Source organism: Catharus ustulatus, chromosome 2 (genome assembly GCF_009819885.2).
Source record: "Catharus ustulatus isolate bCatUst1 chromosome 2, bCatUst1.pri.v2, whole genome shotgun sequence".
Taxonomy (NCBI): Eukaryota; Metazoa; Chordata; class Aves; order Passeriformes; family Turdidae; genus Catharus; species Catharus ustulatus.
Window position 1 is genome coordinate 123,984,889 of NC_046222.1, and position 26,444 is coordinate 124,011,332.

The following is a 26,444-nucleotide window of genomic DNA, read 5'->3' on the forward strand; positions in this document are numbered from 1 at the left end:
CCACTGGAATGTTCTGTATAAAAACCTGCATTCTGTAAAAAACCCCAGAACATCTGGAGATGTTCCTGACTGATTCTGACCTCACCTTTTGCTCTGTTTCAGGCACTCAGGAGCTGTTGATGGAAGAGTCCAGGAGTGAGAACAGAGGCAGCAGGGCAGTGTGAGCTGTGCCCAGAGCAGTGAGAGCTGGGGCCAGGGCAGGGAGAGCTGTGCCCAGGGCAGTGAGAGCAGTGACCAGGGCAGTGTGAGCTGTACCCAGAGCAGTGTGAGCAGTGACCAGAGCAGTGTGAGCAGTGACCAGAGCAGGGAGAGCAGTGACCAGAGCAGGGAGAGCAGTGACCAGAGCAGTGAGAGCAGTGACCAGAGCAGTGTGAGCAGTGACCAGAGCAGTGTGAGCAGTGACCAGAGCAGTGAGAGCAGTGACCAGAGCAGTGTGAGCAGTGTGAGCTGTGCCCAGAGCAGTGTGAGCTGTGCCCAGGGCAGTGAGAGCAGTGACCAGAGCAGAGTGAGCAGTGACCAGAGCAGTGTGAGCAGTGTGAGCTGTGTTCAGAGCAGTGTGAGCAGTGACCAGAGCAGTGTGAGCTGTGACCAGGGCAGTGAGAGCAGTGACCAGGGCAGTGTGAGCAGTGACCAGGGCAGGGAGAGCTGTACCCAGGGCAGGGAGAGCAGTGAGAGCTGTCCCCAGGGCAGTGTGAGCTGTCCCCAGGGCAGTGTGAGCTGTCCCCAGGGCAGTGAGAGCTGTCCCCAGGGCAGGGAGAGCTGTGCCCAGAGCAGGGAGAGCTGTCCCCAGGGCAGTGTGAGCTGTCCCCAGGGCAGTGTGAGCTGGGGCCATGGCTGGGTTCCTGGACAATTTCCGCTGGCCCGAGTGCGAGTGCATCGACTGGAGCGAGCGCCGCAACGCCGTCGCCTCCATCGTGGCCGGGGTGCTGGTGAGCAGGGCTCAGAGGGCTGGGGTGCTGGTGAGCAGGGCACAGGGGGCTGGGGTGCTGGTGAGCAGGGCTCAGAGGGCTGGGGTGCTGGTGAGCAGGGCTCAGAGGGCTGGGGTGCTGGTGAGCAGGGCACAGGGGGCTGGGGTGCTGGTGAGCAGGGCTCAGAGGGCTGGGGTGCTGGTGAGCAGGGCACAGAGGGCTGGGGTGCTGGTGAGCAGGGCTCAGAGGGCTGGGGTGCTGGTGAGCAGGGCTCAGAGGGCTGGGGTGCTGGTGAGCAGGGCACAGAGGGCTGGGGTGGTGCCTGGGACAGAGGCTGCACAGGGTTAAAATAATAAAATGGGGATTTATTAAAAGCCCTTCAGAGGATTCACCTTGGGCAGCACCAGAGCCTGGCCATGGCTCACCCAAGATGGGTTTCACACTTTATAAGTTTTGATCCATTCCCATACTGGGTTCATTGTCCAATTCCAGCTCCAGGCTCTGCAGTCCCACCCTCCCAGATTCTCTCCTCAATTCCCTGTTTGCACTTTTTGGGGCTGGAGCTGCAGCAGTGTCCTTGGTTCTGGGGCTGGAAAAGGATTGGTTTGTGTGCCTGAGCTGGGGGAGAACCTGGAACACTTTGTGTGGAGTTCAGTCACACACCAGTGCAGGACAGAATCTGGAAAATATGAAAGATAAAACTTAAGGCATCAGGGGATGCACAGTCACACTTGTGCCTCAAGTTCTGTCAGTTCTCCCTCTTAATTTCCCCAAATCCAGCCTGTTCCCTCCTGGGGTCTCTGTGGAGTTGTCAGCAGCATTTTCACAAGTGCTGTGATGGTTCTGATCATGAACCATTTCTGCTCTCTCTTCCTGAAAAAAAATCCTCATGGATTTCCTGCAGAATTGGATCTGTTGGAACTGCTCTGTCCTGCAGCATCTCCATCTCATGTGTGTTTGGAGTCTGGATTCTTGTTCTTAAGGGGAACAAGGAACAGGGAATTTCACAGAAATTGCACAGGGAATTTCATAGAATCCCAGAAGGTTTGGGTTGAGAGGGACCTCAAATCCCATCCCATCCCACCCCAGCCATGGCAGGGACACCTCCCACTGTCCCAGGTGCTCCAGCCCCAATGTCCAACCTGGAACTGAACATTCCAGGGGCAACCACAGCTGCCCTGGGCAGCTAAAATAAATAAAATAAATTTATTCATACCCCACTCCTTAATGTGAACAGAAAGTGTGACTGATTCTCCTCTGAAAACAACAACGCTGAGATTTGTGCAGACAGAACTGATCACATTTAAATCCCCTTCCAGAAGAATTGGTGGTGGTTAGAATTGGTGCCCAGCTAGGCCAGAGCAGTGGGCTGGTGTCCCTGGCTGTGCTTGGCCAGGCTCAGCCCTGTGTGTGTGCCCAGTTTTTCACAGGCTGGTGGATCATGATCGACGCTGCCGTGGTTTACCCGCGGCCGGAGCAGCTCAACCACGCCTTCCACACCTGCGGGGTCTTCTCCACGCTGGCCTTCTTCATGTGAGTCCTGGGGCAGCAGCCCTGCCACAGCAGCACTCAGCCAGGCTCTGCTGGCCTGTGTCAGCATGGATCAGTCACAGAATCCTGCAGGGGTTGGGTTGGGAGGGACTCAAACCCACCCCTCCACCCCAGCCATGGCAGGGACACCCCCACTGCTCCCTGGGACACTCCAGGGATGGACAATCCAATACCTACCTCAATATGAACAATTGACTGCACTTCCCTCTGGTTTTACCATTTTTATAGCTGTTCCTTGCCCTAAACTTCCTCAAACTGGAGGGGTAACAATGGCCTGACTTTTGACATGGAGATGTAAATAGAAGTAACAGCTTTTATTGAATCATTCAATACTGGCAAGAAAAAAGAACAATGTGGGATTTGTGACTATGCAGAATGCCAGGGAATTTTCCCAGAATTTGTCACATCATAAAAAAAAAAATCAACCAAAAAACCTGGGGTTTTACTTAGAACACCCATTGATTTTTACTTAGAGCTCTCCATTGATTTTCTCTGTAATCTGAAGTGTATCTCTCTTTTTTTGTCCCCAGGATAAATGCTGTATCAAATGCACAGGTGAGAGGAGACAGCTACAGTGATGGATGCTTAGGCAGAACAGGTAAATCAGCTCTACAAACCCTGCTCAGGTGAAGCACTGATCATTTACCTGCAGGGTTTTTTTCCAAGTGGTGGTGAGAGAAATAATCAGAAATAAGGAGTAGCAGAGAAGTTCTGTGAATTAGTTTCTTTACAGAATTAACCCTTGGAGATAAGTGCTGGCTTTAAAAAGGGAACTTGGTGCAATTCAACTTCTGGATGTGTTGGCTTCCTGAACTTTCCCTGCAAATCCTGGGTAGCTGCTGGGAGAGGAGAAATCAGTTCCTGCCTGGGGTGGCTCTGGAGCAGAAATGTCACGAACATTTCATTTCCTCTGTGTCACTGCTCTGGGTGGCCCAGGACCTGCTCTCCTCTCTGCTTCCATTCAGAATTCCATTTCTCACATGGATCCCAGCAGCCTTTTCCATGGCATTTATAAATTTGGAGGGGTTTGCTGCTATGTGAAGTGGCCTGTGCTGATTTTCTGTGTGTCATTCATGATCCAGCTCCAGAGAACTTTGCACAGGAATATTTTCCCTTCCCAGTGACTGAGCAGGTGGATTTTGTCCTTGATCCTGGGGTTTAACTCTTCCTATTTGTGAGATTCATGTATTCCATCCTCCTGAGCTGGATTGCTTGGCCCTATGGATAAAAATCCACATTTATGGATAAAAATTCACATTTATGGATTAAAATCCACGTTTATGGATAAAAATTCACATTTATGGATTAAAATCCACATTCCACTCTCCTGCAGGGGCTCGGATCTGGCTCTTCATTGGCTTCATGCTGATGTTTGGATCTCTCATTGCTTCCATGTGGATTCTCTTTGGAGCATATGTTACACAGAGTAAGTTGGGATATTTTCTCCTCTGGGAAAGGGCTTTGCTTGCCAGCTTTTGGCAGGAAATGCACAGGGATGGAAGCCTGTGGTCTCTGGAAAATCTGAGCCACAGCATCCAGGTTTTAGTCTGGGATTGATACTGGAATATCCTGTTAAATCCAGCTCCCAGTAACTGGAATATCCTGTTAAACCCAATTCCCAGTCACTGGAATTCCTGTTAAATCCAGCCCTCAGTAACTGGAATTTTGTGTTAAATCCAGCCCTCAGTAACTGGAATTTTCTGTTAAATCCTACTCCCAGTAACTGGAATTTTGTGTTAAATCCTACTCCCAGTAACTGGAATATCCTGTTAAATCCCACTTCCAGTAACTGCAGTATTGTGTTAAACCCAGCTCCCAGTAACTGGAATTTTGTGTTAAACCCCTTCCCAGTAACTGGAATATTGTGTTAAAACTCCCTCCCAGTAACTGGAATATCCTGTTAAATCCCACTTCCAGTAACTGGAATTTTGTGTTAAATCCAGCTCCCAGTAACTGGAATAATCCTGTTAAATCCTACTCCCAGTAACTGAAATTTGGGTTAAATCCTACTCCCAGTAACTGGAATATCCTGTTAAACCCAGCTTCCAGTAACTGGAATTTCATGTTAAATCCAGCCCCCAGTAACTGGAATTTTGTGTTAAATCCAGCTCCCAGTAACTGGAACATCCAGTTAATCCCAGCTCCCAGTAACTGGAATATCCTGTTAAATCCTGCTCCCAGTAACTGCAGTATTGTGTTAAACGCAGCTCCCAGTAACTGGAATTTTGTGTTAAACCCCTTCCCAGTAACTGGAATATTGTGTTAAAACTCCCTCCCAGTAACTGGAATATCCTGTTAAAATCCCCTCCCAGTAACTGGAATTTCATGTTAAATCCTACTCCCAGTAACTGGAATATCCTGTTAAATCCCACTTCCAGTAACTGGAATATCCTGTTAAATCCCACTTCCAGTAACTGGAATATCCTGTTAAATCCCACTTCCAGTAACTGGAATTTTGTATTAAATCCTACTCCCAGTAACTGGAATAATCCTGTTAAAACTTCCTCCCAGTAACTGGAATATCCTGTTAATCCCATCCCCCAGTAACTGGAATTTCATGTTAAATCCTACTCCCAGTAACTGGAATATCCTGTTAAATCCAGCCCCCAGTAACTGGAATATCCTGTTAATCCCAGCCCTCAGTAACTGGAATTTTGTGTTAAACCCACCTGCCAGAACTAAACTGAGCTTTCCTCTGTTCCTCCTGTGCAGACACTAATGTGTACCCTGGATTAGCAGTGTTTTTCCAGAATGCACTAATATTTTTCAGGTAAGTTACCTGGGCACACTCCCCTCCTTGCCAAGGGCTTTTCCTGCTTCCCTCCACTGCAGTCCTGGAAAAGCAGCTCAGTTTTCCCCTCCCTTGGCTGCAGAGCTGAGGACCAGGGTTTGCTTTGCCCCTGCCCAGGCTCTTTGCTCCCTCCCAGTGCTGTTGTCTCTCTCCCCCTGGATGCACAGCTCTGGAATGTGCATGGCCAGGGGTGCACAGAGATTTCTGCATGAAGGATTGTCTTTGGAAAATGACAATTATTCATCTCTGCCCTGCAATCCCTTGGCTTCCCTCCCACTGGGGGAATCAATTCCCCTTTTCCAGACTGTTTCACACCAGTGGCTCAATTCTCTGGTACTTGATATTCCCTGGGTTTCCTTTCCCTGGCTGAAATCACAGCTAGAAAGAGTGACCATTCCTTTTTGGTGTGTTTTGTATCAGCACAGTGGATTTATTTCAAATAATGTTATTAAATCTATCATGTAACAGTTGAAAATTGATTTGGAGTCTCCAGCTCTTTTTAGCTGTGGAATGCATTTTGCAATCCATGGATTTTATTAATAAAAGGCACTGAAAGTGTCAAATAGTCCAAAGTCACTGGAAGTTCCATCTCACCTCCCTTCTTTTTTCAGTTCCTGGCTGATCCTTTTCCTTCCAGCCCCACCCCAGATGCTCTGCAGTGACCTGGATCAGGGAAATGAGGGATATTCCTGCAGGAAACAGCAGCTCCTAAATCCCCTCAGGGACTGGGAAGGGAAACTGCTGAAGGCAGATTTTGAAATTTTTTTTTTTTTTAATTGTCTTGTTTAGAATCCCAGAAGTTTTGGGTTGGAAGGGACCTTAAAGTCCATGCAGTGCCACCTGGGCAGGGACACTGCCAGGGATCCAGGGGCAGCCACAGCTTGTGGAATTCTGGAAATCAGATTGCTGATTTTGCTGAAATTGCAAAGTGGATCTGATTCTCTGCCACAGGCTTAATAATCTTTCTGATCTGTTAACAAAAATGGAATTGTTCAGGTTTTATCCCAGCCCATCCTGTCTTGTTGAGCTGATTCCCAGATGCCAGAGTGAGACTTGCTGCTCTGGACTCCTTGAATTTCATAACTGCCAGGGTTTTCTTCCAGAGGGGCTGTGAAATTGGATGGTTTTTTGTTTGAGCTTCAGTTGGCTCCCACAGTTCCAGCCATGCACATGAAATAAATACAAATAAATAAATAAATAAAAACACCAAACCCAAATCCTGATCTGGCTACAAACCCAGGGCTGGGCTGTTGGTTTGCACAGGATAAGATTTAAGGGTATTGTTAAAATTACCTGATGTGTGGTGTGATTTTTATTTCTTTTCTTTTTCCCCCTCAGCACTCTGATCTACAAGTTTGGGAGGACAGAAGAGCTGTGGGGCTGAGCTCTCTGCTGGTCCCTGGTTGCCATGTGGTTCTTGTGCTTAGAGAATTGAGCCCTTTGTCCTTGGTTTGCTCCCCAGACTGGTGGAACTGAGACAATTCCAGGCTCTGTCCAGGCTCTCCTCTCCCAGGACACACTTGTGGATATGTACATAGGACATTTCAAAGGGAATGGCAGCTGCCAGCCTTTCCTGCTGCACTCTCCAGGCTTCCTCCTTCCAATCCATGGCTTCCCACCCAAGTGTCATCTTCCAAACCTCCACAGTTAGTGAGCAAACAGGACAGAGCCCACCCCTGGAGCAGGGGTAAGGCTGATTTTAAGAATTTTATATTACTGTTCAGGTAAATATCAAGTAGCATTTTTTTTTTTTTCTGGTAAAAGGTTATGGGTTTTTAAGCAAGTCCCTACACTCAGCAGGTTGTGCATGGCAAAGCAGAATACTCCTGACTTGTGATGGCTCTGCACAAAGGACATTTGCTGGAATTAATTTCATGCTGCTCAGTGTAAGAGATACCAGTTGTATTTAATGTATTTCCTGATATTAGAATAAAAAAAAACTCCGACAAACTGATGCCAATTGTTCTTGATACAAAGAATAAATGAGTCAGAGCAATGTCTTGCTACTTGTGCCATGTCACTGGCCCCAGGGGAAGCTGTTTGCTGGTAATTGAGTTTTCCTGACCTGTTCCCTCTTTGTTAAAAGGAAGTGCAGCACAGATGGATTTATTGCTCACACTCCAACCTTGTAATAATTTCAAGTTCCAATAAATTCTAGAAGTGACTCACTCCCAGTTTAAGAGCTGCTGCTGCTGCCTCAGTTAAAAGGTATTTATCTCTTACATTTATGGCTGTTCCCATTAATGGATCCAGTTTCATCTCCCTGGAGTGAAACAGAAAGTGAGGCTGAGGCTGTTTCACATCCCTGCAGTGTTTCTGCAGATCCCTGTGCTGGGGCTGAGTCCTGCTCACGAGCTCTCTGTGCTTTTTACAGCACTTGCCTCTCCCCTGGGCCCCAAGGCTTTTACAGCTTCCCCAGCTGAGTGGAAATGCTGTGCTGGGAACTGGGAGCTGTTTGTCCCCTGCTCCAGGAGGGAATTGCTGCAGGAGCAGGAGCTGGAGCTGCCCTGGCTGGAGTGAGCCCATCCCAAGGAGCTCTGGGTGAATTCCAGAAAGCTGCAATAAAAGGTGCTCAAAACAGTGAAATCACAGGGCAATTCCCCAGGAATTCACCTTTGCACAGTAAAACCTGGCCTTGGCTCTCAGGCTACTTGCCCAGGAGCTTGGCAATGTTTGTTGGGTTCTTTAGAAAGTCAGGAAGGAGCCTGGAACTAATCCCTGGAACTGCTCCCAGTGCCAGGACCTTGGAACTTGAACAAGCCAGGCTGGGACACCTGGGGGTGACACCTGGGCAGGAGAACTCCAGGGAGAGCTCAGAGCCCTGCCAGGGCCTGAAGGGATCCAGGAGAGCTGAGAGGGACTGGGGACAAGGGAGGGAGGGACAGCACACAAGGAGGGCTCAGTGACAACAACAACCCTGCAGTTACTCCCAGTAAATATCTTTTAATTGTGAAAATATTTACCACCAGAGTCCCTGACACAAGTCCAGTGCAGGCTTTATTGAGGAATACACACAGACATCCCCAGGGGGTTTTAACCCCATTTCTGTCCCCTGGGTGAGTCTGGCTGTTCCTCTCTGTGAGCTGTGGTTCCCCCTCTGTTCCCAGCCTGAGAGGGGGTGATGAAAGCAGCCCTGGTGCTGAGGTGACAATTCCCACATGAGTCAGGCTTCCCTGAAGCTCCTGTGTCAGCAGCCTGTGTAATCCCAGGGGATGAGATCTGTTCTGCAAGGAAACAGCTGCTGAAGCTTTTGGCAGCTGCTGGCCTGGGCTGTTCCTGGAAAAGCTCAGACAGTGGCACCTCAGCTCTGCCAGGCACTTCCAAATTAGAAAACACATTTCTAACTGGTTTTTTAAACAATTCATATCAAACACAGGGAAAAAAAATCAAATAACCCAGTATTTTAGTACAGAAGAGGTTCACTTGTTCTTTGTGCTTTATTGGACACTCCAGTCCCCACAGGGGGTTTAACTTGGGCTCTTCTGCTTTTAGGCACCAAAACCAGAACTGTCAGCCAGCTCCTCTTCTGCTGCTGGTGTCTGACAGTGACTGCTCCACGCTGTAAAAACTCAGAGTGAAATTCCCTTCAGGGTCTGTGTGGTGTGCAGGGCCCTGCCTGGCTGCAGGAGCAGATCAGGGCTGCCAGGAGGGTGGGGGGAAGCAGATAAGAGCAGATCTCTCTGGGAGGGGTTCTTGGCACAGGTTCATCCCAAGGAGAGTCTTCACAATTCTCTTTTTAGTTTGTCCTGCACTTACAATCATCCAGGAAAGCAGGCTGGGGTGGGTATAATGGGAGTATTTTTGCCAACAAAAAAAAAACCAAAACCAGTCTAAATGGAATTAATTCACACTGCAAGTGTTCACTCCCTGAAAAATCCGTGGTTACATGAATAAAGTGCAGTTATTGCTCCAAGCTGGGCTGGGGATTTACCCCTCTTATGCACCTGTCCTCAGGCAATTTAGTGTTCCTTTCCTTTCCCTTCCACCTTCCCTCTTCCCTGTGCTTTGGGCACAGAGAGGAGCCAAGGGAGCTGGGCAGGTGTTGAAGATTGTCCTGTGATCCCAGGGGACACATTCAGGATTGTCCTGTGATCCCAGGATTGGTGTTAAAGATGTCCTGTGATCCCAGGGTTGGTGTTCAGGATTGTCCTGTGATCCCAGGATTGGTGTTCAGGATCAGGATTGTCCTGTGATCCCAGGGGACACGTTCAGGATTTTCCTGTGATCTCAGGATTGTTCAGGATTTTCTTTCCTGTGATCCAGTTCAGGATTATCCTGTGATCCCAAGCTCTGTGTTCAGGATTGTCCTGTGATCCCAGGGTTGGTGTTCAGGATCAGGATTGTCCTATGATCCCAGGATTGGTGTTAAAGATTATCTTGTGATCCCAGGAGACATATTCAGGACTGTCCTGTGATCTCAGGGTTGGTGTTGAAGATTGTCCTGTGATCCCAGGATTGGTGTTCAGGATCAGTATTGTCCTGTGATCCCAGGGGACACGTTCAGGGCTGTCCTGTGATCTCAGGATTGTTCAGGATTTTCCTTCCTGTGATCCCAGGATGTGTTCAGGATTGTCCTGTGATCCCAGGACTGGTGTTAAAGGTTGTCTTGTGATCCCAGGAGAAATGTTCAGGACTGTCCTGTGATCTCAGGATTGCTCAGGATTTTCTTTCCTGTGATCCTAGGATGTGTTCAGGATTTTCCTTCCTGTGATCTCAGGATTGTTCAGGATTTTCCTTCCTGTGATCCCAGGATGTGTTCAGGATTTCCCTGTGCTCCCAGGATGTGTTCAGGATTTCCCTGTGATCCCAGGCTCCATGCCCAGGATTTTGCTGCCAGCAGCCCCCCCATGGGAGCAGCCATGGCCAGAGCTGGCCCAGGTGACACTCACTGGGTGGCCTCAGTGGCTGCCCTGGCCCTGCAGGAGCTGGGGGAAGGATCCTTCACCCTCCAGGGCACTCCCTTCTGCCACCAGCACGGCCTGGGGCTCCTCCTCAGCAGGAATGTACAGCTCCTCCAGGGCAGGGTCCCTCAGGAACTGGGAAAACACAAAACACCAGGTCAGGTCAGGTTGGAAATCCCAGAGCCAACAAGTTATTCCAGCCCAGAATCACAGCAGGAGCTGCTACCTGGATATTCCACCCTGGGAACTACACTAAACAAGGAGAATGTCAAAAAAAAAAACTTATTTCTGTGGGGGAAAATAAATAAATTATCCCTTCAATATCCCCACAAGTGAGTTAAAGCAGCTGCAGTTCCTCCTTTGGGGTGTTTTTTTGTTTTTTTTTTTAATAAATTTTGGCCAATCTTTGCACATCAGTTCAAGCAAATTCCTTTGAGTTAGGAACAAACCACTTCCTGATGTTCCAGCTGGGAAATTATTTATTGCTTTTTTAATTCTTTTTCTCTTCTGCCAGAGTGAGGATTGAAAGCTCAAGAGATGATATTTTTTGTTAGGACCCAGATGTTTATTCATTATTATCTACATTACAGTGAGTTCTGCAGCACTTCCAGCTAACACACTAAAAATGGAGATTTATCTCTACAAGGATTTTTAAGGGTAAATGGGCCAATTAAGAAATGCCACCTAAATTATTTTTACTAAGTAAAAGGCTTCCAGAATGGAATGACAGAGCTGGGATTGTGGGTGTGTGGCTTGGATAGAAGTGTGGGATATCACAGGGGGGAAACTCAGAGTTTAAGGGTTCAGAATACAGTGATATATAGAAAACAAGAGGGAGGGTTTAGGGCAGAGGTTTGTCCTTCTTCACCTTCCTCTTCAGCTTCTTCTTTGTGGGTTTGGGTGATCTTTTGTAATTGGACAGAAAATTCACATTGCAGGCCATGGGTGGTTGGTTATCAGGTTAAAAGTAAAAACAATTTAGGTGTTAGTTCTTAATTAGACAGATTGGCTTTAAAAGGCCTTGTAGAAAAAGAGATAAATCTCTATTTTCAGTTTGTTAGCTTGCAGTGTTGTGCACTCACTGTAACACAGATAAGAATTAATAAACATCTGAGTCCAAACAAGAAATTCTGTCTCCTGTGCACTCAATCCCAACCCTGGCAAGGAAAAAAAAAAAAAAATTTAAAAAGCAATTCCTGACATTGTGCCCCTGAGTCCCCCCTCTGCTCCCCTCCCCTCCAAAGCTCAGCTTTCCAAGGGCAACAAATCAAAAACATCCCCATCCCAGGCTAGTCCCCTCTAAAAATCCACATTTTAAACATCCTGCCTGCCCCATCCCAGGCTGGTTGATCCATTACAAAAATCCACATTTTAAACAATCTGCCAGTTCCCTCCTTTTCCTTCTTATCCCATCAGTGTCCTGCACATCTCAGACTGACCCTTCCAAAAATTCACATTTTAAATAACCTGCCAGTTCTCTTTTCCCATCAGTGTCCTGCACATCTCACCCTGATCCCATTTAAAAATCCACATTTTAAATATCCTGCCTGCCCCATCCCAGGCTGATCCCTCTAAAAATTCACATTTTAAACACTCTGCCAGTTCCCTTCTTTTCCTTTTTATCCCATCAGTGTCCTGTCCATCTCAGGCTGATCCATTCTAAAAATTCACATTTGTTTGAATACCCTGCACAATTCCTTTTTTTATTATTATTATTTTAATATCCAGCATTTTTTTTTATTAGTAAGACCCTCTATGATTATTTTAAATTATTTTAAAACCTGGAACAATTAGTTTTAATATTTTAATATCCTATACATGGAGCTTCTTACTATTTTATTACCCTCTAGAAGGATTTTTATTGTTATTATTTTAATACCCTGTACAAGGATTTTTTTACTATATCAACACTCTGTACAAAGATTCTTTTACTATTTTCATACCCTGCACAAGGATTTCTAAATTATTATTATTTTAATACCTTGTACAAGGGTATTTTACTACTCTAACTGACAAGGATTTTTTTACTCTTTTAAATTATTTTTAAATTAATTTAATACCTTGTACAAGGATTTTTTAGTTATTTTAATTCCCTGTACACTTATTTATTAATGATTTTAATATCTTCTACAAGGAGTTTTTAATTATTTTAATACCCTACACAATTTTTTATTGTTTTAATACCCTGCCCAAGGATTTTTGTTTTACTGTTTTAATACCCTGTACAAGCAGACTTTACTATTTTAATGCACTTAAAGGGATTTTTACTCTTTATACCCTGCACAATTATTTACTAATTATTTTAATACCTTCCACAAGAAATTTTAAATTACTTTAATACCCTACACAACTTTTTTACTCAAAAGGATTTTTTTTTTTACTATTTTAACACCCTGCACAAGGTTGGGGTTTTATTAATACCCTGTACAAGGATATTTTAGTATTTTAATACAATTACAGGGATTTTTCTTTTCTATTTTAATTACTGTAACAGGAGATTTTCATTATTTTAATATCCTGTACAAGGGTATTTTACTAATTTAATACAATTACAGGGAATTTTTTTTACTATTTTAATTCCTTGTGCAAGGATTTTTTTTTTAATATTTTAATACCATGTACAAGGATATTTTACTAAGTTAATATAATTACAGGATTTTTAAAAAATATATTTTAATCACTGTACCAGGATTTTTTCATTGTTTTAATACTCTATATAATGATTTTTTTACTATTTTAATCACTGTACAAGGATTTTTTCATTATTTTAATACCCTGTACACAATTTTTTTAAACTATTTTAATTTCTTGTGCAAGGATTTTTTTCACTATTTTAATACAATGTACAAGGATTTTTTTTCACTATTTTAATACCATGTACAAGGATATTTTACTTATTTAATATAATCAGGGATTTTTAAAAATATTTTAATAACTGTAACAGGAGATTTTAATTATTTTTAATACCCTGTACACAATTATTTTTTTTACTATTTTAATTCCTTGTGCAAGGATTTTTTTTCATTATTTTAATACCATGTACAAGGATATTTTACTAGTTTAATATAATTACAGGGAGAAAACTTCTTTTAAGAGCCAATGAATGCTAATAAATAAATAAATAAATAAATAAATTTAAATACATATATATATATATACTTTGTATTTCAGAGAGGGAGTTCCCAGGCAGAAAAATTCTTTTAAGAGCCAATTAATTCAAATAAATAAATAAATATGTATATATATATATAAAAATATATAAAAATACAAATATATAAATATATATAAATATGAATATATACATATGAAAAAAAAAATATATATACACTTTTTTTTTCAGAGAGGAAGTTCCCAGGGAGAAAACTTCTTTTAAGAGCCAATGAATGCAAATAAATAAATAAATAAATACACTTTGTTTTTTCAGAGAGGAAGTTCTCAGGGAGAAACCTTTTAAGAGCCAATTAATACAAATAAATAAATAAATATGTGTGTATATATAAATATACATATGTATAAAATATGTATATATGAAAATATATATATAAATATAAAATATATATATATATATATATATATATACACACACTTTGTTTTTTCAGAGAGGAAGTTCCCAGGGAGAAAAATTCTTTTAAGAGTCAATGAATGCAAATAAATAAATAAATAAATAAATAAATAAATAAATATATATACACTTTGTTTTTCCAGAGAAGAAGTTCCCAGGGAAAAAACTTCTTTTAAGAGCCAATGAATTCAAATAAATAAATAAATATGTGTGTATATATATAAATATATATATATAAAAATACAAATATATATAAATATGAATATATATATGGAAAAAATATATATATACTTATATATATACTTTGTTTATTCAGTGAGGGAGTTCCCAGGCAGAAAACTTCTTTTAAGAGCCAATGAATTCAAACAAATAAATAAATATGTGTGTATATATATAAATACAAATATATATATATATAAAAATATGAATATATATATATGAAAAAAAAATATACTTTATATATACACTTTGCTTTTTCAAAGAGGAAGTTCCCAGGGAGAAAACTTCCTTTAAGAGCCAATGAATATATATAGAGCCAATGTGTATATATATAAATATATATATATAAGTATATATAAATATATACTTTGTTTTGTCAGAGAGGGAGGTCTCAGGGAGAAAACTTTTTTTAAGAGCCAATTAATTCAAATAAATAATAAATAAATAAGTGTGTGTATATATAAATATATATATATATATATATATGAAATAAATAAATAAATAAATATATGCACTTTGTTTTTTCCAGAGAGGGAGTTCCCAGGCAGAAAACCCCTTTTGAGAGCCAACTAAAGCAGGGTCTGTGCTGAGAGCACAGCAGGGAACAGAGCCAGGACCAGGCAGGCTCAGCTTGGCCAGCCCAGCCCAGCCCAGGCTGAGTGCCAGGGCTGGCAGAGCCCCACAAAAAGCACATTTTCATTTCAGCCTTGGTCTCCTGTGTGCCCAGCAGGGATGGCTCTGGGGATGTCCCCGTACCTCCTGGAAGTGGGCTGGGATCTGCAGAGGGGGCTGAGCCCAGTATTTCAGTTTTTGGCGGTGTTTCCACAGGAGCAGCAGAGCAGCTGCCAGCAGATTGACAAACAGCAGCGCCACGAGGAACAGGGCACTGATGTACCCAGCCCGGGTGGCCTCTGAAAAAAAAAAAGGGAAAAAAATCCAAATGTACCTGGCAGGTCTGGATTGAGGGAATCTGGGATGGGAGGGACCCAAACCCCACCCCAGGGACCCCAAAATCCCAACCCAGGGACCCCAAAATCCCAACCCAGGGACCCCAAAATTCCACCCCAGGGACTCCAAGTCCCACCCCAGGGACCCCAAAATCCCAACCCTGCCATGGCAGGGACACCTCCCACTGTCCCAGCTGCTCCAGCCCCAGTGTCCAACCTGGAACTGAACATTCCAGGGATCCAGGGGCAGCCCCAGCTGCTCTGGGCACCCTGTGCCAGCCCTGCCCACCCTGCCGGGGAACAATTCCTGCCCCAGATCCCACCCAGCCCTGCCCACCCTGCCAGGGAACAATTCCTGCCCAAGATCCCACCCAGCCCTGCCCACCCTGCCAGGGAACAATTCCTGCCCAAGATCCCACCCAGCCCTGCCCTCTGGCACTGGGAGCCATTCCCTGTGTGCTGTCCCTCCCTCCCTTGTCCCCAGTCCCTCTCAGCTCTCCTGGAGCCCCTTCAGGCCCTGGCAGGGCTCTGAGCTCTCCCTGGAGCTTCTCCTGCCCAGGTGTCACCCCCAGGTGTCCCAGCCTGGCTCCAGCCCTGGCTCAGCTCCATTTTCCCATTTCCAGCAGGATTAGGAAGGAGAAGGGAGCAGGCACCTCCATGCCCAGCCCAGGTGACCCAGGGCTCCTGTCCCACCCCATCCCACCCCATGCCACCCCCCTGCCATCCCCTACCACTGAGGGCAGTCCTGTGACACTCTGGGGCACTCTGCTCTCCCTGCAGGTGACCTGAGAAGATCTTCAGCTGCACCTGGACACTGAAGCAGTAAACTGTGGATTCCTTCAGGTTTCCAATCTGGAATAGTGTCTCAGTTACACTGAGCCTCTGCTGAAGACACACACAGCAAAAAAGGTGTTACTGCAGAAACCAGACTGCTTTTCAACACAAATATCCCTCCCCCACTTCAGTTCCTCACTCAGGAAGCCAAATTTGTATTTCCTCTCACTCAGCTGTCCCAAATAACAGAAGCAGGGGAATATTTTGGTTTTTCTGGGAGTTTTGATGCAGCTTGTGCAGCAGCTCAGGCAGGGAGCAAACACAGGGAAGGGGAAAATGAAACCACAGTGACTCCTGTCCTGGTTCTCACTGAAGGTGTTCAGTGTGTGAGAAAAACACTTTGGTGCAGGGCAGGAAGGAAGTGCAGATAATTTATCAAGGACTTTGAAGCAAAAGGAGGTTTCAAAACAATTTTTTTCTTCTTTTTTTTCAAATGTTTGACTTCAGATTGACGTCATTTGGAAGCTTCTTCCTCTTTTTTAGTTTTTTTTTTTTTCTTAAAGCCTGACTCAATGCCTCCTCTGCACCTCTGCCCTGCCCAAGCACAATTCCCAGGGCCCCAGGAGCACACAGTGATCCCAGAACCCCTCAGGATGGAGAGGAGCAGTTCATCCCAGTTCATCCCATCTCATCCCAGCTCATCCCAGCTCAATGTTCCTCCTCTCCCTGCCCTGGGATCAGGCACATCAGGCCCCAGCAGCTGCTCCTGCAGAGGAGGAGGGAGATTCCAGAGTTTTCCAAACTGCCAGAGGAAAGTGTGGAACCCAAAGTCACCTCCCTGGCTCTGGAGTTTAATCCTTTCCCAAGTTTGGTAATGCAGGAATCCTTGTGCCAAAGCCAGAATCCTCTTCCCAAGACCCCCCAAAAAAGAGAAAATTTGCATTTTGGGGTGACAAAACACATCCATTTTCCGCCCCCATCTGCTGTCCTGCCCAGAGACACCCAAGAGACTGCCACCCCTCAGTCCCCAGGCACAGGAACAGCCCCAGGGATTCCCACCTTGGCTGCAGGACTGGAGGAGTCCTCCCAGTAGGACACGAGGAACTGGAGCAGGTCCCCGTGCTCGGGGGGGAAGGGGGGGCTGAGGCTGATGAGCAGGGACTCAGGGCTGGCACTGACACTGTTCACCCTGGGGGGACCCAGAGTGGCTGCAGAGAGAGAGAGAGCAGAGAAACCCTGGGCTGCAGAACTGCAGGAATCCCCAAATCCCTGGGAAAATCCCTCCCAGGTCATCCCTTCCCAGCTGTCCCCACCCTGTCACCCTGAGTGCCACCTCCAGGTGCCACCTGCAGGGATGGGCACTGCAAACCTCCCTGGGCAGTGCCAACCCCTGAGCTCCCTTTCCATGGGGAAATTGCTGCTGCTGTCCCCCCTGAGCCTCCTTTTCTCCAGGCTGAGCCCCTTCCCAGCTCCCTCAGGAATTCTCCAGCCCCTTCCCAGCTCCCTCAGGAATTCCCCAGCCCCTTCCCAGCTCCCTCAGGAATTCTCCAGCCCCTTCCCAGCTCCCTCAGGAATTCTCCAGCCCCTTCCCAGCTCCCTCAGGAATTCTCCAGCCCCTTCCCAGCTCCCTCAGGAATTCTCCAGCCCCTTCCCAGCTCCCTCAGGAATTCCCCAGCCCCTTCCCTGCTCTCTTCTCCCAGCACAGAGTTCCAGCTCTGCTGGTGCTGAGCAAACCCAGAGAAAATCCTGGCAGCCACAAACACACTTTGGATTTACCTTGTGGAAATCTCAGCTGCCCTGGAGCCAAAGTTCACCATTTTCCCTCTCCTTTCTCACCAGTTTTTCACACTTCCACAGCCAGCCCAACACTGGTTTTAAACAATCTCATTTCCAAGGCACAGCAGTGCCTGTGCGAGTTCATTGCTGCGTTTGGGATCATCTGAATTTACCCCAACGTGATTTCAGATTCTATAAATGGCTTTCCATTAAATCCCCCATAATATTCCTTTAACCCCTGGTCAATGTTTGGCTTCCAGTGCCTATATTTAAATATGATTAGAGGAACTCTGCCTCCTGATGAAGCAATTCTATATAAAGCAAACTTACTGTAATTTAATTCTGATGTGCAGAGCCACAAGGTCCCCCCTGAGCCTCCTTTTCTCCAGGCTGAGCCCCTTCCCAGCTCCCTCAGGAATTCTCCAGCCCCTTCCCTGCCCTGGACACTCTCAGCAAACACCCCAAACATTGACAGCTTTTGCACAAAGCACAAACATTTCCTCATCCACTCAGCACGTTTACAGTACTTGCTCACATTTCCTGGAAATTCAGTAAATATTAACCAACAGTAAATGCTTGGAAGTGTCTCAGTTTATCTGCAGGCCACAAAAGCAGTATCTTGTCCTTCCCTTTGATCAGCCTGCCACACCTTCCACACTCCCCCAACCCCATTGTTTGGTCCCTAAATGGGAAGAGGAATAATGAGATTTCCTCCCCTGCTTGCTTTGATGTGTCCATGAGTCCATTGGTGAGCTCCTTTAGTGAAGGTGTAAATCATTAAAACACCAATTAGAGTGCATTGCACCAGTGACTCTGAGCCAAGCACTGAAGGAGCAGCTGGTTTTTGGGAACTGATCTCCAGTGACACCAGAATGACCCCAGAATGTTCCTCCTTTCCCAGCCCAAGCCTCTGTCCCACACTGCCACCAGTGCTGTCCCATTCCCCTGAGGATCCCACTCCTGCAGCACAGGCTGTGCACACACCAGTGCAGAGAAAATCCCAATTTAGCACCAGGGGAAGGGTCACACTCTGGAGCCTGACTGCCCCTCAGCAGCTCTGGGAGATCAGGAACTGAAGAGTCCATAAATGCCTTTTCCCTTTTCAAAGGGGGTTTTGCCTCAGACTGCCACAAACCCCAAAGTCTGGGTGGGCAGAGCTAAGTGGGGAAATGAAACGTGGAAAACCCTGAAGTGAAAAAGGATATTGTGGCTCTTGGAAGGCTCAAGAAAAACCCTGAAGTGAAAAAGAATACTGTGGCTCCTGGAAGGCTCAGGCACCCCAGGAGGTTTCTCTGGTGACACCGGAGAGAGCAGAGCAGAACCCAACCCTGGGGGAGACCTTTGAGTGATCACAGCTCCACCAAGGAAACCCAGAGAGCACAAACCCCCCCAGAAACCCCCCAAAAAAACCCCAGGAGAGGGGCAGAGCCCAGCAGCACTCACTGTTTGCCTCTGGCACGAAGGCAGGGGTGAGCACCCAGGCTGAGGTGAGGTTGCCCAGCTCAGCCCTGACCCGCAGCTGCACCGTCCAGCGCCGCCCCACCTCGGGGGGGAACCCACACTGGGTCTGGGGGGTGTGGGCACAGCCCATCCCACTCCACTCCTCGAAGAAACCTCTGCAGGGCACAGCAAACACCATCAGCAACAGCCCCTCCCCTCCTGCTCTGCTCCCTGTGACAGCTGGGGGTTAAAGGGTTAAACCCTCCCTGCTCCCCCAGCCCAGGATTTAAACTGGATCCCACAAACCTGGGAGCTCTGAGCTGTCCAGGAGAACCCTGCTGTGAGCTGAGCCTTGGAGAAGGCTCCAAATCTGAGTGATGGAGTTAAAATCAGGGCTGTGCAGATAAACACAACTGTGTCACCTCACATGGTGAAGGGTTTGGGGTTTAGAATATTGTAATAAGTAAAAATGGAAGCTCTTGAGCATTGCCCCATCTTCCTTTTCTTGTTCCTCCTTCCTTCTTTCCAGTTTCAAGTAATAATTTTTGGTTGGACAGTGCTGCACTGCAGGTCACAGGAGTTTGGTTATTGGGTCAAAAGGATCAATAACAGAGGTGTCATTTCTCTATTGGACTTTAGCTTTAGAAGACCTTGGAACCAGCTGGACTCAGCTCCATTTTGCTCACTTTTAGCTGGTAGCTAGAAGTGTTGCAGAACTCTCTGTGCTTTAGATAAGATTTAATAAACAACCAAGTCCAAATGAGAAATTCATCTCCTTTGTTTTTGTTTTGTTTTTAACCCTGGCTCTGAGTGAAGGCAGAAGAAAAGGAAGACAAGGCACTGATGAGGTGGTGCAGCAAACCCATGACAAAGTGATTCCAGCAGGGAGAATCAGGCAAGGCTGAAATCCCTCAGAGAAATGAGAATTTCTGGGTGTCCTCAGGGCCACAACCATGGGCTGAGGGCTGCTCTTGGGGAGACACAACAACATCTGGGATAAAAAACATTCCTTAATTCCGTGCTTAATCATTTTCTGGGGTTTTTAAAGCAGCTGTTAGCCTGGGCTGGAGCAGGAGCTGTTTTACTCACGATTTGTAATGGGCTGTGTACAGCACTGAGCCATTCTCCACTGCCACAGGAGACCACCTCAGCCAGCTCTGGAAGTTGTAGGAATAAATCTCCACGTTTTGTGGAGCTGGCAAATGGGGAGAAGTTTCTGAAGGAAGAAGAGGAATGAAAATAATTATTGAAACATTCAAGCACATAGTCACCAAATTTTGGTCTCCAAATCCCACCAGGAATTGTCCAGCCCTTTCCAGCTCCCTCAGCTGCTCCTCACAGGAATATTCATTTTCCTGGAAGGTTTCCAAGGTTTTCCAGCCCCTTCTCTGGTGACACAGCCCTGCTCTGTTCCAGCCCCCTGCAGATCCCTTTTGTCTCCATGCACATCCTGAGCACTTTTCCCTGCTCTGAGGCCATTCCAATGAAACCTCCTGGACAACAAACCCTCCATCCACACACTGCTCCTGAAAATCCTCAGGCTGTGCCAGCTTTGGGGCTGATTGCACCAGGCAGGAATTGGCAGGAGCTCTGTGGGTGGGGAGGTGCCCAAACCCCAAACCCCCAGATCCCAAATCCCAGATCCCAAACTCCAGACCCCAAACCCCAGATCCCAAAACCCCAGACCCCAAATCCCAAACTCCAAAACCCCAAACTCCAAATCCCAAACCCTAGATCCCAAACCCCAGATCCCAAATCTAAAACCCCAGATCCCAAATCCCCAGATCCCAAAACTCCAGATCCCAAACCCCAGACCCCAAACCCCCAGACCCCAAACCCCCAGATCCCAAACCCCCAGATCCCAAAACTCCAGATCCCAAACCCCAGACCCCAAACCCCCAGATCCCAAAACTCCAGATCCCAAACCCCAGACCCCAAACCCCCAGATCCCAAAACTCCAGATCCCAAACCCCAGACCCCAAATCCCCACATCCCAAACCCCAGATCCCAAACCCCCAAATTCCAAACCCCAAATCCCAAAACTCCAGATCCCAAACCCCAGATCCCAAACCCCAAACCCTGTCACTGCACAGGGGCCACCATCAGCCTGGGGCTCCTGGCCACGAGGGGCAAAGCAAGAGGGAAGAGTTTGGGCTGAAGGGCAGGAAAGGGACAGGAAAAGAATGGGAAAAGAGAAGGAAAAGAGTGGGAAATGGACAGAAAATGATGGGAAAAGGATAGAAAAAAGGAAGAAAAAGGACAGAATAAAGCAGAAAAGGACAGGAAGAAAACAGAAAAAGGACAGAAAAAAAGGCAGAAAAAGGATAGGAAAGAACAAGAAAGGAAAGGACAGAAAGGACAGCCTGACAGCCCAGGCAGTGCAGGAAGCTGTTGGTGCTAAAAATGGCCAGAGCCAGAGCCAGGGCAGGCAGGGAGGGAGGGAAAAGCCCCAGGCAAGGAGCCAGGAGGGAAATGGAGGCAGTGCAGAGGAAGAAAGGCTGGGGAGGGAGGAGCAGCAGAACCAGAACCTCTGGAGGGGAATGAGGGATTTGTCTGTACAAACGAGCTGTGGGTCTGCTGGTGGATAAAACCAGCACTGAGAGAAAAGAAACAATGGGATGGGTTCCACTGATTGATGAATTGAAAAGATATTTGCCTTTCCAAACAAACTGTAGGTTTGTTGATAAATGAAACTGGATATTGAAAGATGAAAGAAGCAATGAGGTAAAACCATGAATTCCATAAGAATTAAAAATGCAAAGGGAGGGTTGTACATTAGAGGGGAATCTCAGGTGTCAGTGTTTGGGAAGTCTGTGCCTCTCAAGTACCTCAGCAATGGGGACAGAGAGAGGGAAATGCAGATGGGAAATTGGGATAAAAAGGGAGGTGAGGCCTCCAAAAATCTGAGAGAGCCCAGGGGATGCCCCATGGCCTCTCCCTTTATTGGAATAAAGAACAAGGATTCTCTGTGTCCTTTTGGACAGGAACCTCTGGTGTTTGTGGATTCATTTTGCTGGAAGAGAATTCAGAGATCACCAGAGCCCCCCTCCCAGCACCCAGCCTGGCACAGAACTGTGATAAACACCCACCCCGCACACAGCTGGCAATCTTTAACTCTGAATAACAGAGTCTCCCAAGACACAGTCTGTTCATTTTTACATCAACAGGCTCAGAAGATCAAGCCCTTGAGTCAAACTCTGCCCTAGCTTCATTGGGAATTTTAAAAGTTTGGGGTTTTTTTTTATTTCTACATCAAGTTGCATTAAACCCTAAATCCAAAACACCAAGCAGTGAGTTGGGCTGGGGCTGCTCCTTTCCTGGCAGTGCCCAAGGAGGTGTCCCTGCCATGGATGGGATGGAAGAGTGAGCCCTGAGACATCCCTGCCAACCCAAGCCAGTCAAAGTTTCATCAGGCCTGTCATTAATTTAACTGAGTTCATTCAATCAGGTCTGTCATTAATCTGAGTTCATTTAATCAGGCCTGTCATTAATTTAATTGAGTTCAATTAATCAGGCCTGTCATTAATTTCATTTGAGTTCATTTAATCAGGCCTGTCATTAATTTCTCAGCTCTCCAGCAGTGCTCTCAGTGGTTTGCTCAGCTTTGCAGGCTCTGGGAGATTCCCAAACCATTCCTCTGCCATCCCTCCGAGGAGCCCTCTCTGAATTGGTGATAAATTGTGATAAATGGTGATAAATTGTGATAAATCGTGGCTCTGCAGCCCCAAGGTGCCTCCCTGCACTCTCACTGCTGGTCTGGCACGTGGTGAGCTATCTCACACCATCTGTGCCCTCAGACCTCTGCCACTCCTACAGGATCCCAGGATACTGAGAGCCCAGCACCACAGCTGCAATTCCCAGCACACCTTCAAATGAAGAAAAAGGAGCAATGAAGGATGGGGATGGGTGGGATTTGGGGTAGGAATTGTTCCCTGGCAGGGTGGGCAGGGCTGGCACAGGGTGCCCAGAGCAGCCCCTGGATCCCTGGAATGTTCAGTTCCAGGTTGGACACTGGGAATTGGGACAGTGGGAGGTGTCCCTGCCATGGTGGGGTGGCTCTGGGTGGGATTTGAGGTCCCTGCAGAGCTCAGATGGGATCCCATGAGTGCAGGCTGTTTATTTTGCATTCAGAAATGAGTCACTTCCCCTGGCAGCCCCAGACACTCTGCAGGGTTTATCAAACACACCACAGGGCTCCCCAGCCTCTGCCTCTGCCACGAGGCTGCCACGAGGCTCAGCAGCTTCCCAAAACCCAGACATGTGAAATTCCTGGCAGATCCCTCCCTCACAGACTGCAGAAATCACACCCTGCCCTTCCCAGTGCCGTGGGTGAGCTCACACAGCAAAAGGAACCCTGCAAACCCACAGCTCCAACCCTGGGAACCCCAAATCCCAGCGGGGACAGCACAGAGCTCCATCCTTCCCCCTCCTGCAGGGATTCTCCCTGGGCTGTGCTCTCAGGCAAGGCTCAGATTGTTTTTTCCTGCAGAGGATTCACACCTCCAGCCCCAGCTTTCACCCAGCAGAGTGTGAAGCCACAATGACAGGCAGTGAAAGCAGCTTGGCCGGGTGCCCCATCCCTGTGCCAGCTCCTGCTGCTCCCCAGGGCTCCCCATCCCTGCCCAGACCCTCCTGAGCCCTGCCAGGGCAGCACTCCCAGCTCTGGGCATCCCCTGGGCACTTCTGCTGATGGGATCTTTGGGGTTCTAAACTTTCCCTGCTTTTTGACACCAGCTTTTAACAGAGCACTGCTTGTGACCTTGGAAAAAGCTTCCAAAATCACCTAATGGAGTTGCAATCAGGGTGTAGTCTGAATAAAAGTGTGTAACACCACATGGTAAAGAGTTGGGAATTTAAGGTTGGAATATAACAACAGGTATGGAACAAGAGGGAGGTTTTAAAGCGTTAGCTCTGCATCTTTCTTGTTCTTTCTTCTTTTTAACTAGTATTTTTTAGTTAAAATAAAAGTCCTGCAGTGCAGGTCACAAGTGTTTAGTCATCAACTCAAAAGTACCAATAATATAGATGTTAGCTTTTAATTACACTGTTTGGCTTTAAAAGATTTTGTAACCAGTGAAATCCAGCTCAATTTTCTCACTTTTAGCTTGCTAACTAGTGGTGCTGTAGCACTCACTGTACTGTAAATAAAAGTTAATAAACAACCAAGTCCAAACACAAAATTGCCTCTCGCACCTTTAATCCCAACTCTAACTAAAAACTAAGAAAAAAACCCAATGGACTCTAACAGCAGTGCACCAAAGTGGCTTCTCCTCGTAACCTGGGGTGGGGGAAGATCCCTGTCCATGGCAGGGATGGGACCAGATAAGAGGTGCTTCCCAATCCAATCCATTCTGGAATTCCAGGGATGGAATTGGGCAGTGCTGACTGCAGGGGCAACCAGAGCAACCAGAGACAGGCTGGCCACCAGGCCTCGGCCACCAGCAGGACATGGGACAGACCTGGGGTTTGGGATGTGGGGTTTGGGACGTGCTGAATTCACTGAGAACCTGAGTGCCAGGTGAGCACCACGTTCTGACACCTCACTCAAGTGTGGAATGGTTTAGGGAGGGATTTTAAATAATCCCACCCAGAGCCACCCCAGCCATGGCAGGGACACCTCCCACTGTCCCAGGCTGCTCCAACCTGGAACTGAACATTCCAGGGATCCAGGGGCAGCCACAACTGCTCTGGCAATTCCATCCCAGCCCCTCCCAGGAGCAATTCCTAATTGCCAAGATCCCATCAAACCCCACTTTGGAGCCATTCCCTGTGTGCTGTCCCTCCCTCCCTTGTCCCCAGTCCCTCTCAGCTCTCCTGGAGCCCCTTCAGGCCCTGGCAGGGCTCTGAGCTCTCCCTGGAGCTTCTCCTGCCCAGGTGTCACCCCCAGGTGTCCCAGCCTGGGACACACCTGGAGCTGGGATTACCGAACTCAAACCAGGATTACCAAACTCAAACCGGGATTACCGAGCTCAGACCGAGCTCAAACCGGGATTACAGAGCTCAAACCAGGATTACCGAGCCCAAACCGAGCTCAGACCGGGATTACCGAGCCCCAGCCCAGGCCCATCCCGCAGCACAAACCTCCCCAGCACTTTCCACCAAACCGAACCCCAAACTCGCGTCCCTCCCCCCTTTTCAAAGGCCTTTAATGAACGAACCGGGGTCACCCCAAGCGCAGCACACCCCGAGCAGGATCCTGCAGCCTGGGCCGGGCTTTGGGGAGCAGCAGCCGGGCTGGGCGGGCACAGACACGGCCCGGGACCGTGCGGGGACCGCGACCGCGACCGGGGCCACCGAACCTGAGCCACGGGCACCGAACCCGGCACCCCCCGAACACCGCATATCCAAACCCGGCATCCCCTAAACACCTCATACCCAAAATCCTGCACCCCCCTAAACCCGGCACCCCCTAAACACCGCATCCCCAAAATCCTGCATGGCCCTAAACACCGCACCCCCAAACCCGGCACCCCCCGAACACCGCATCCCCAAAATCCTGCATGGCCCCGCACCCGGCATCCCCCTAAACCCCAACCCCCCAAAATCCCGCACCCCCAAAATCCCGCATCCCCCTAAATACCGCAAATCCCTAAACACCGCATCCCCAAACCCGGCATCCCCAAAAATCCCCCATGCCCCCAAACACCGCATCCCCCTAAACACGGCATCCCCCCAAACACCGCATCCCCAAAATCCTGCATCCCCAAAATCCCGCATCCCCCTGACCCCGGCACTCCCTAAACCCCGCATATCCCAAAACCCCGCATCCCCAAAAATCCCGCATCCCCCTTAAACCCCGCATCCCCTTAAACCCCGCATCCCCAAAATCCCGCATGGACCCGCACCTCCTCCCTCCCGGCCCCGCACCCACCGGCGGCCGCGGCCCGCGCCGAGCCCAGCAGCAGGAACGGGAACAGGAACGGGAACGGGAGCAGGAGCGGCGGGGAGCGGAGCGGAGCCCGGCCCCGCATGGCCCCGCTCGGCCGCGGGTCCCCCGAGCCGGGCCGAGCCGAGCCGGGCCGGGCCGGGGCGGCCGCTCTCTCCGACCCCGGCGCTGCCACCGCCAGCGCCACCGCCCCTGTCCCCTCCCCTGTCCCCTCCCCTGTCACCTCCCCCGGGGGGCTGAGCCCGGCCCGGCCCCGCCCGGCAGTGTCCGGGATGGGCCAGACCGGGGAGCGGAGCGGGGATGGGCCGGGGAGGGGAGGGATGGGCCGGGAAGGGGAGGGATGAGCCGGGCACTGCCCCTTCCCCTGCCCCTGGCCTTGGCTCTGTACCGGCTCCTGCCCCTTGTCCTGTCCTGTCCTGTCCTGTCCTGGTGTCTGCCCCTGTCCCTTCCTGCTTGCACTTTCCTTCCTAGCCCTTATCCCTGTCCCTATTCCCTGTCCCTGTCCTCATTCCTGTCCCTGTTCCTGTCGCTATTCCCTGTCCCTATCCCCATTCCTGTTCCTATTCCTGTCCCTGTCCCTTTTCCCGTCCCTGTCCCTGCGGTTGATGTGAGCACATCTCACCCCGGGTTCCTCCGGCTGCACTGGGAATGGCAGCAGCTCCTGGTGACAGTGACAGAAACCTGCAGCC

The 26,444-nt window shown here is 48.1% G+C and overlaps 2 protein-coding genes across 4 annotated transcripts; one reads left to right on the forward strand and one right to left on the reverse strand.

The window, feature by feature from the left end:
- The first annotated feature begins 250 nt into the window (after positions 1-250).
- TMEM50B (transmembrane protein 50B) lies at positions 251-7,204 on the forward strand. 2 transcript variants are annotated; one of them, XM_033053216.2, is made up of 7 exons: positions 251-266; positions 768-929; positions 2,329-2,441; positions 2,990-3,057; positions 3,793-3,885; positions 5,172-5,229; positions 6,589-7,204. In XM_033053216.2, exons 2-7 carry the CDS (start codon positions 831-833, stop codon positions 6,632-6,634), a joined length of 477 nt encoding a protein of 158 aa, XP_032909107.1. In that variant the 5' UTR covers positions 251-266; positions 768-830; the 3' UTR covers positions 6,635-7,204. The 2 variants fall into 2 exon arrangements, with proteins under 2 accessions (XP_032909107.1, XP_032909105.1); XM_033053214.2 differs by lacking the exon at positions 251-266 and having other exon boundaries at positions 744-929.
- Positions 7,205-9,491: 2,287 nt separating this feature from the next.
- IFNGR2 (interferon gamma receptor 2) lies at positions 9,492-25,864 on the reverse strand. 2 transcript variants are annotated; one of them, XM_033053143.1, is made up of 7 exons: positions 25,741-25,864; positions 19,959-20,085; positions 18,873-19,045; positions 16,713-16,861; positions 15,611-15,761; positions 14,689-14,843; positions 9,492-10,286 (listed from the first exon to the last, which is right to left on the reverse strand). In XM_033053143.1, exons 1-7 carry the CDS (start codon positions 25,838-25,840, stop codon positions 10,149-10,151), a joined length of 993 nt encoding a protein of 330 aa, XP_032909034.1. In that variant the 5' UTR covers positions 25,841-25,864; the 3' UTR covers positions 9,492-10,148. The 2 variants fall into 2 exon arrangements, with proteins under 2 accessions (XP_032909034.1, XP_032909033.1); XM_033053142.1 differs by having other exon boundaries at positions 15,611-15,764.
- Positions 25,865-26,444: the final 580 nt, after the last annotated feature.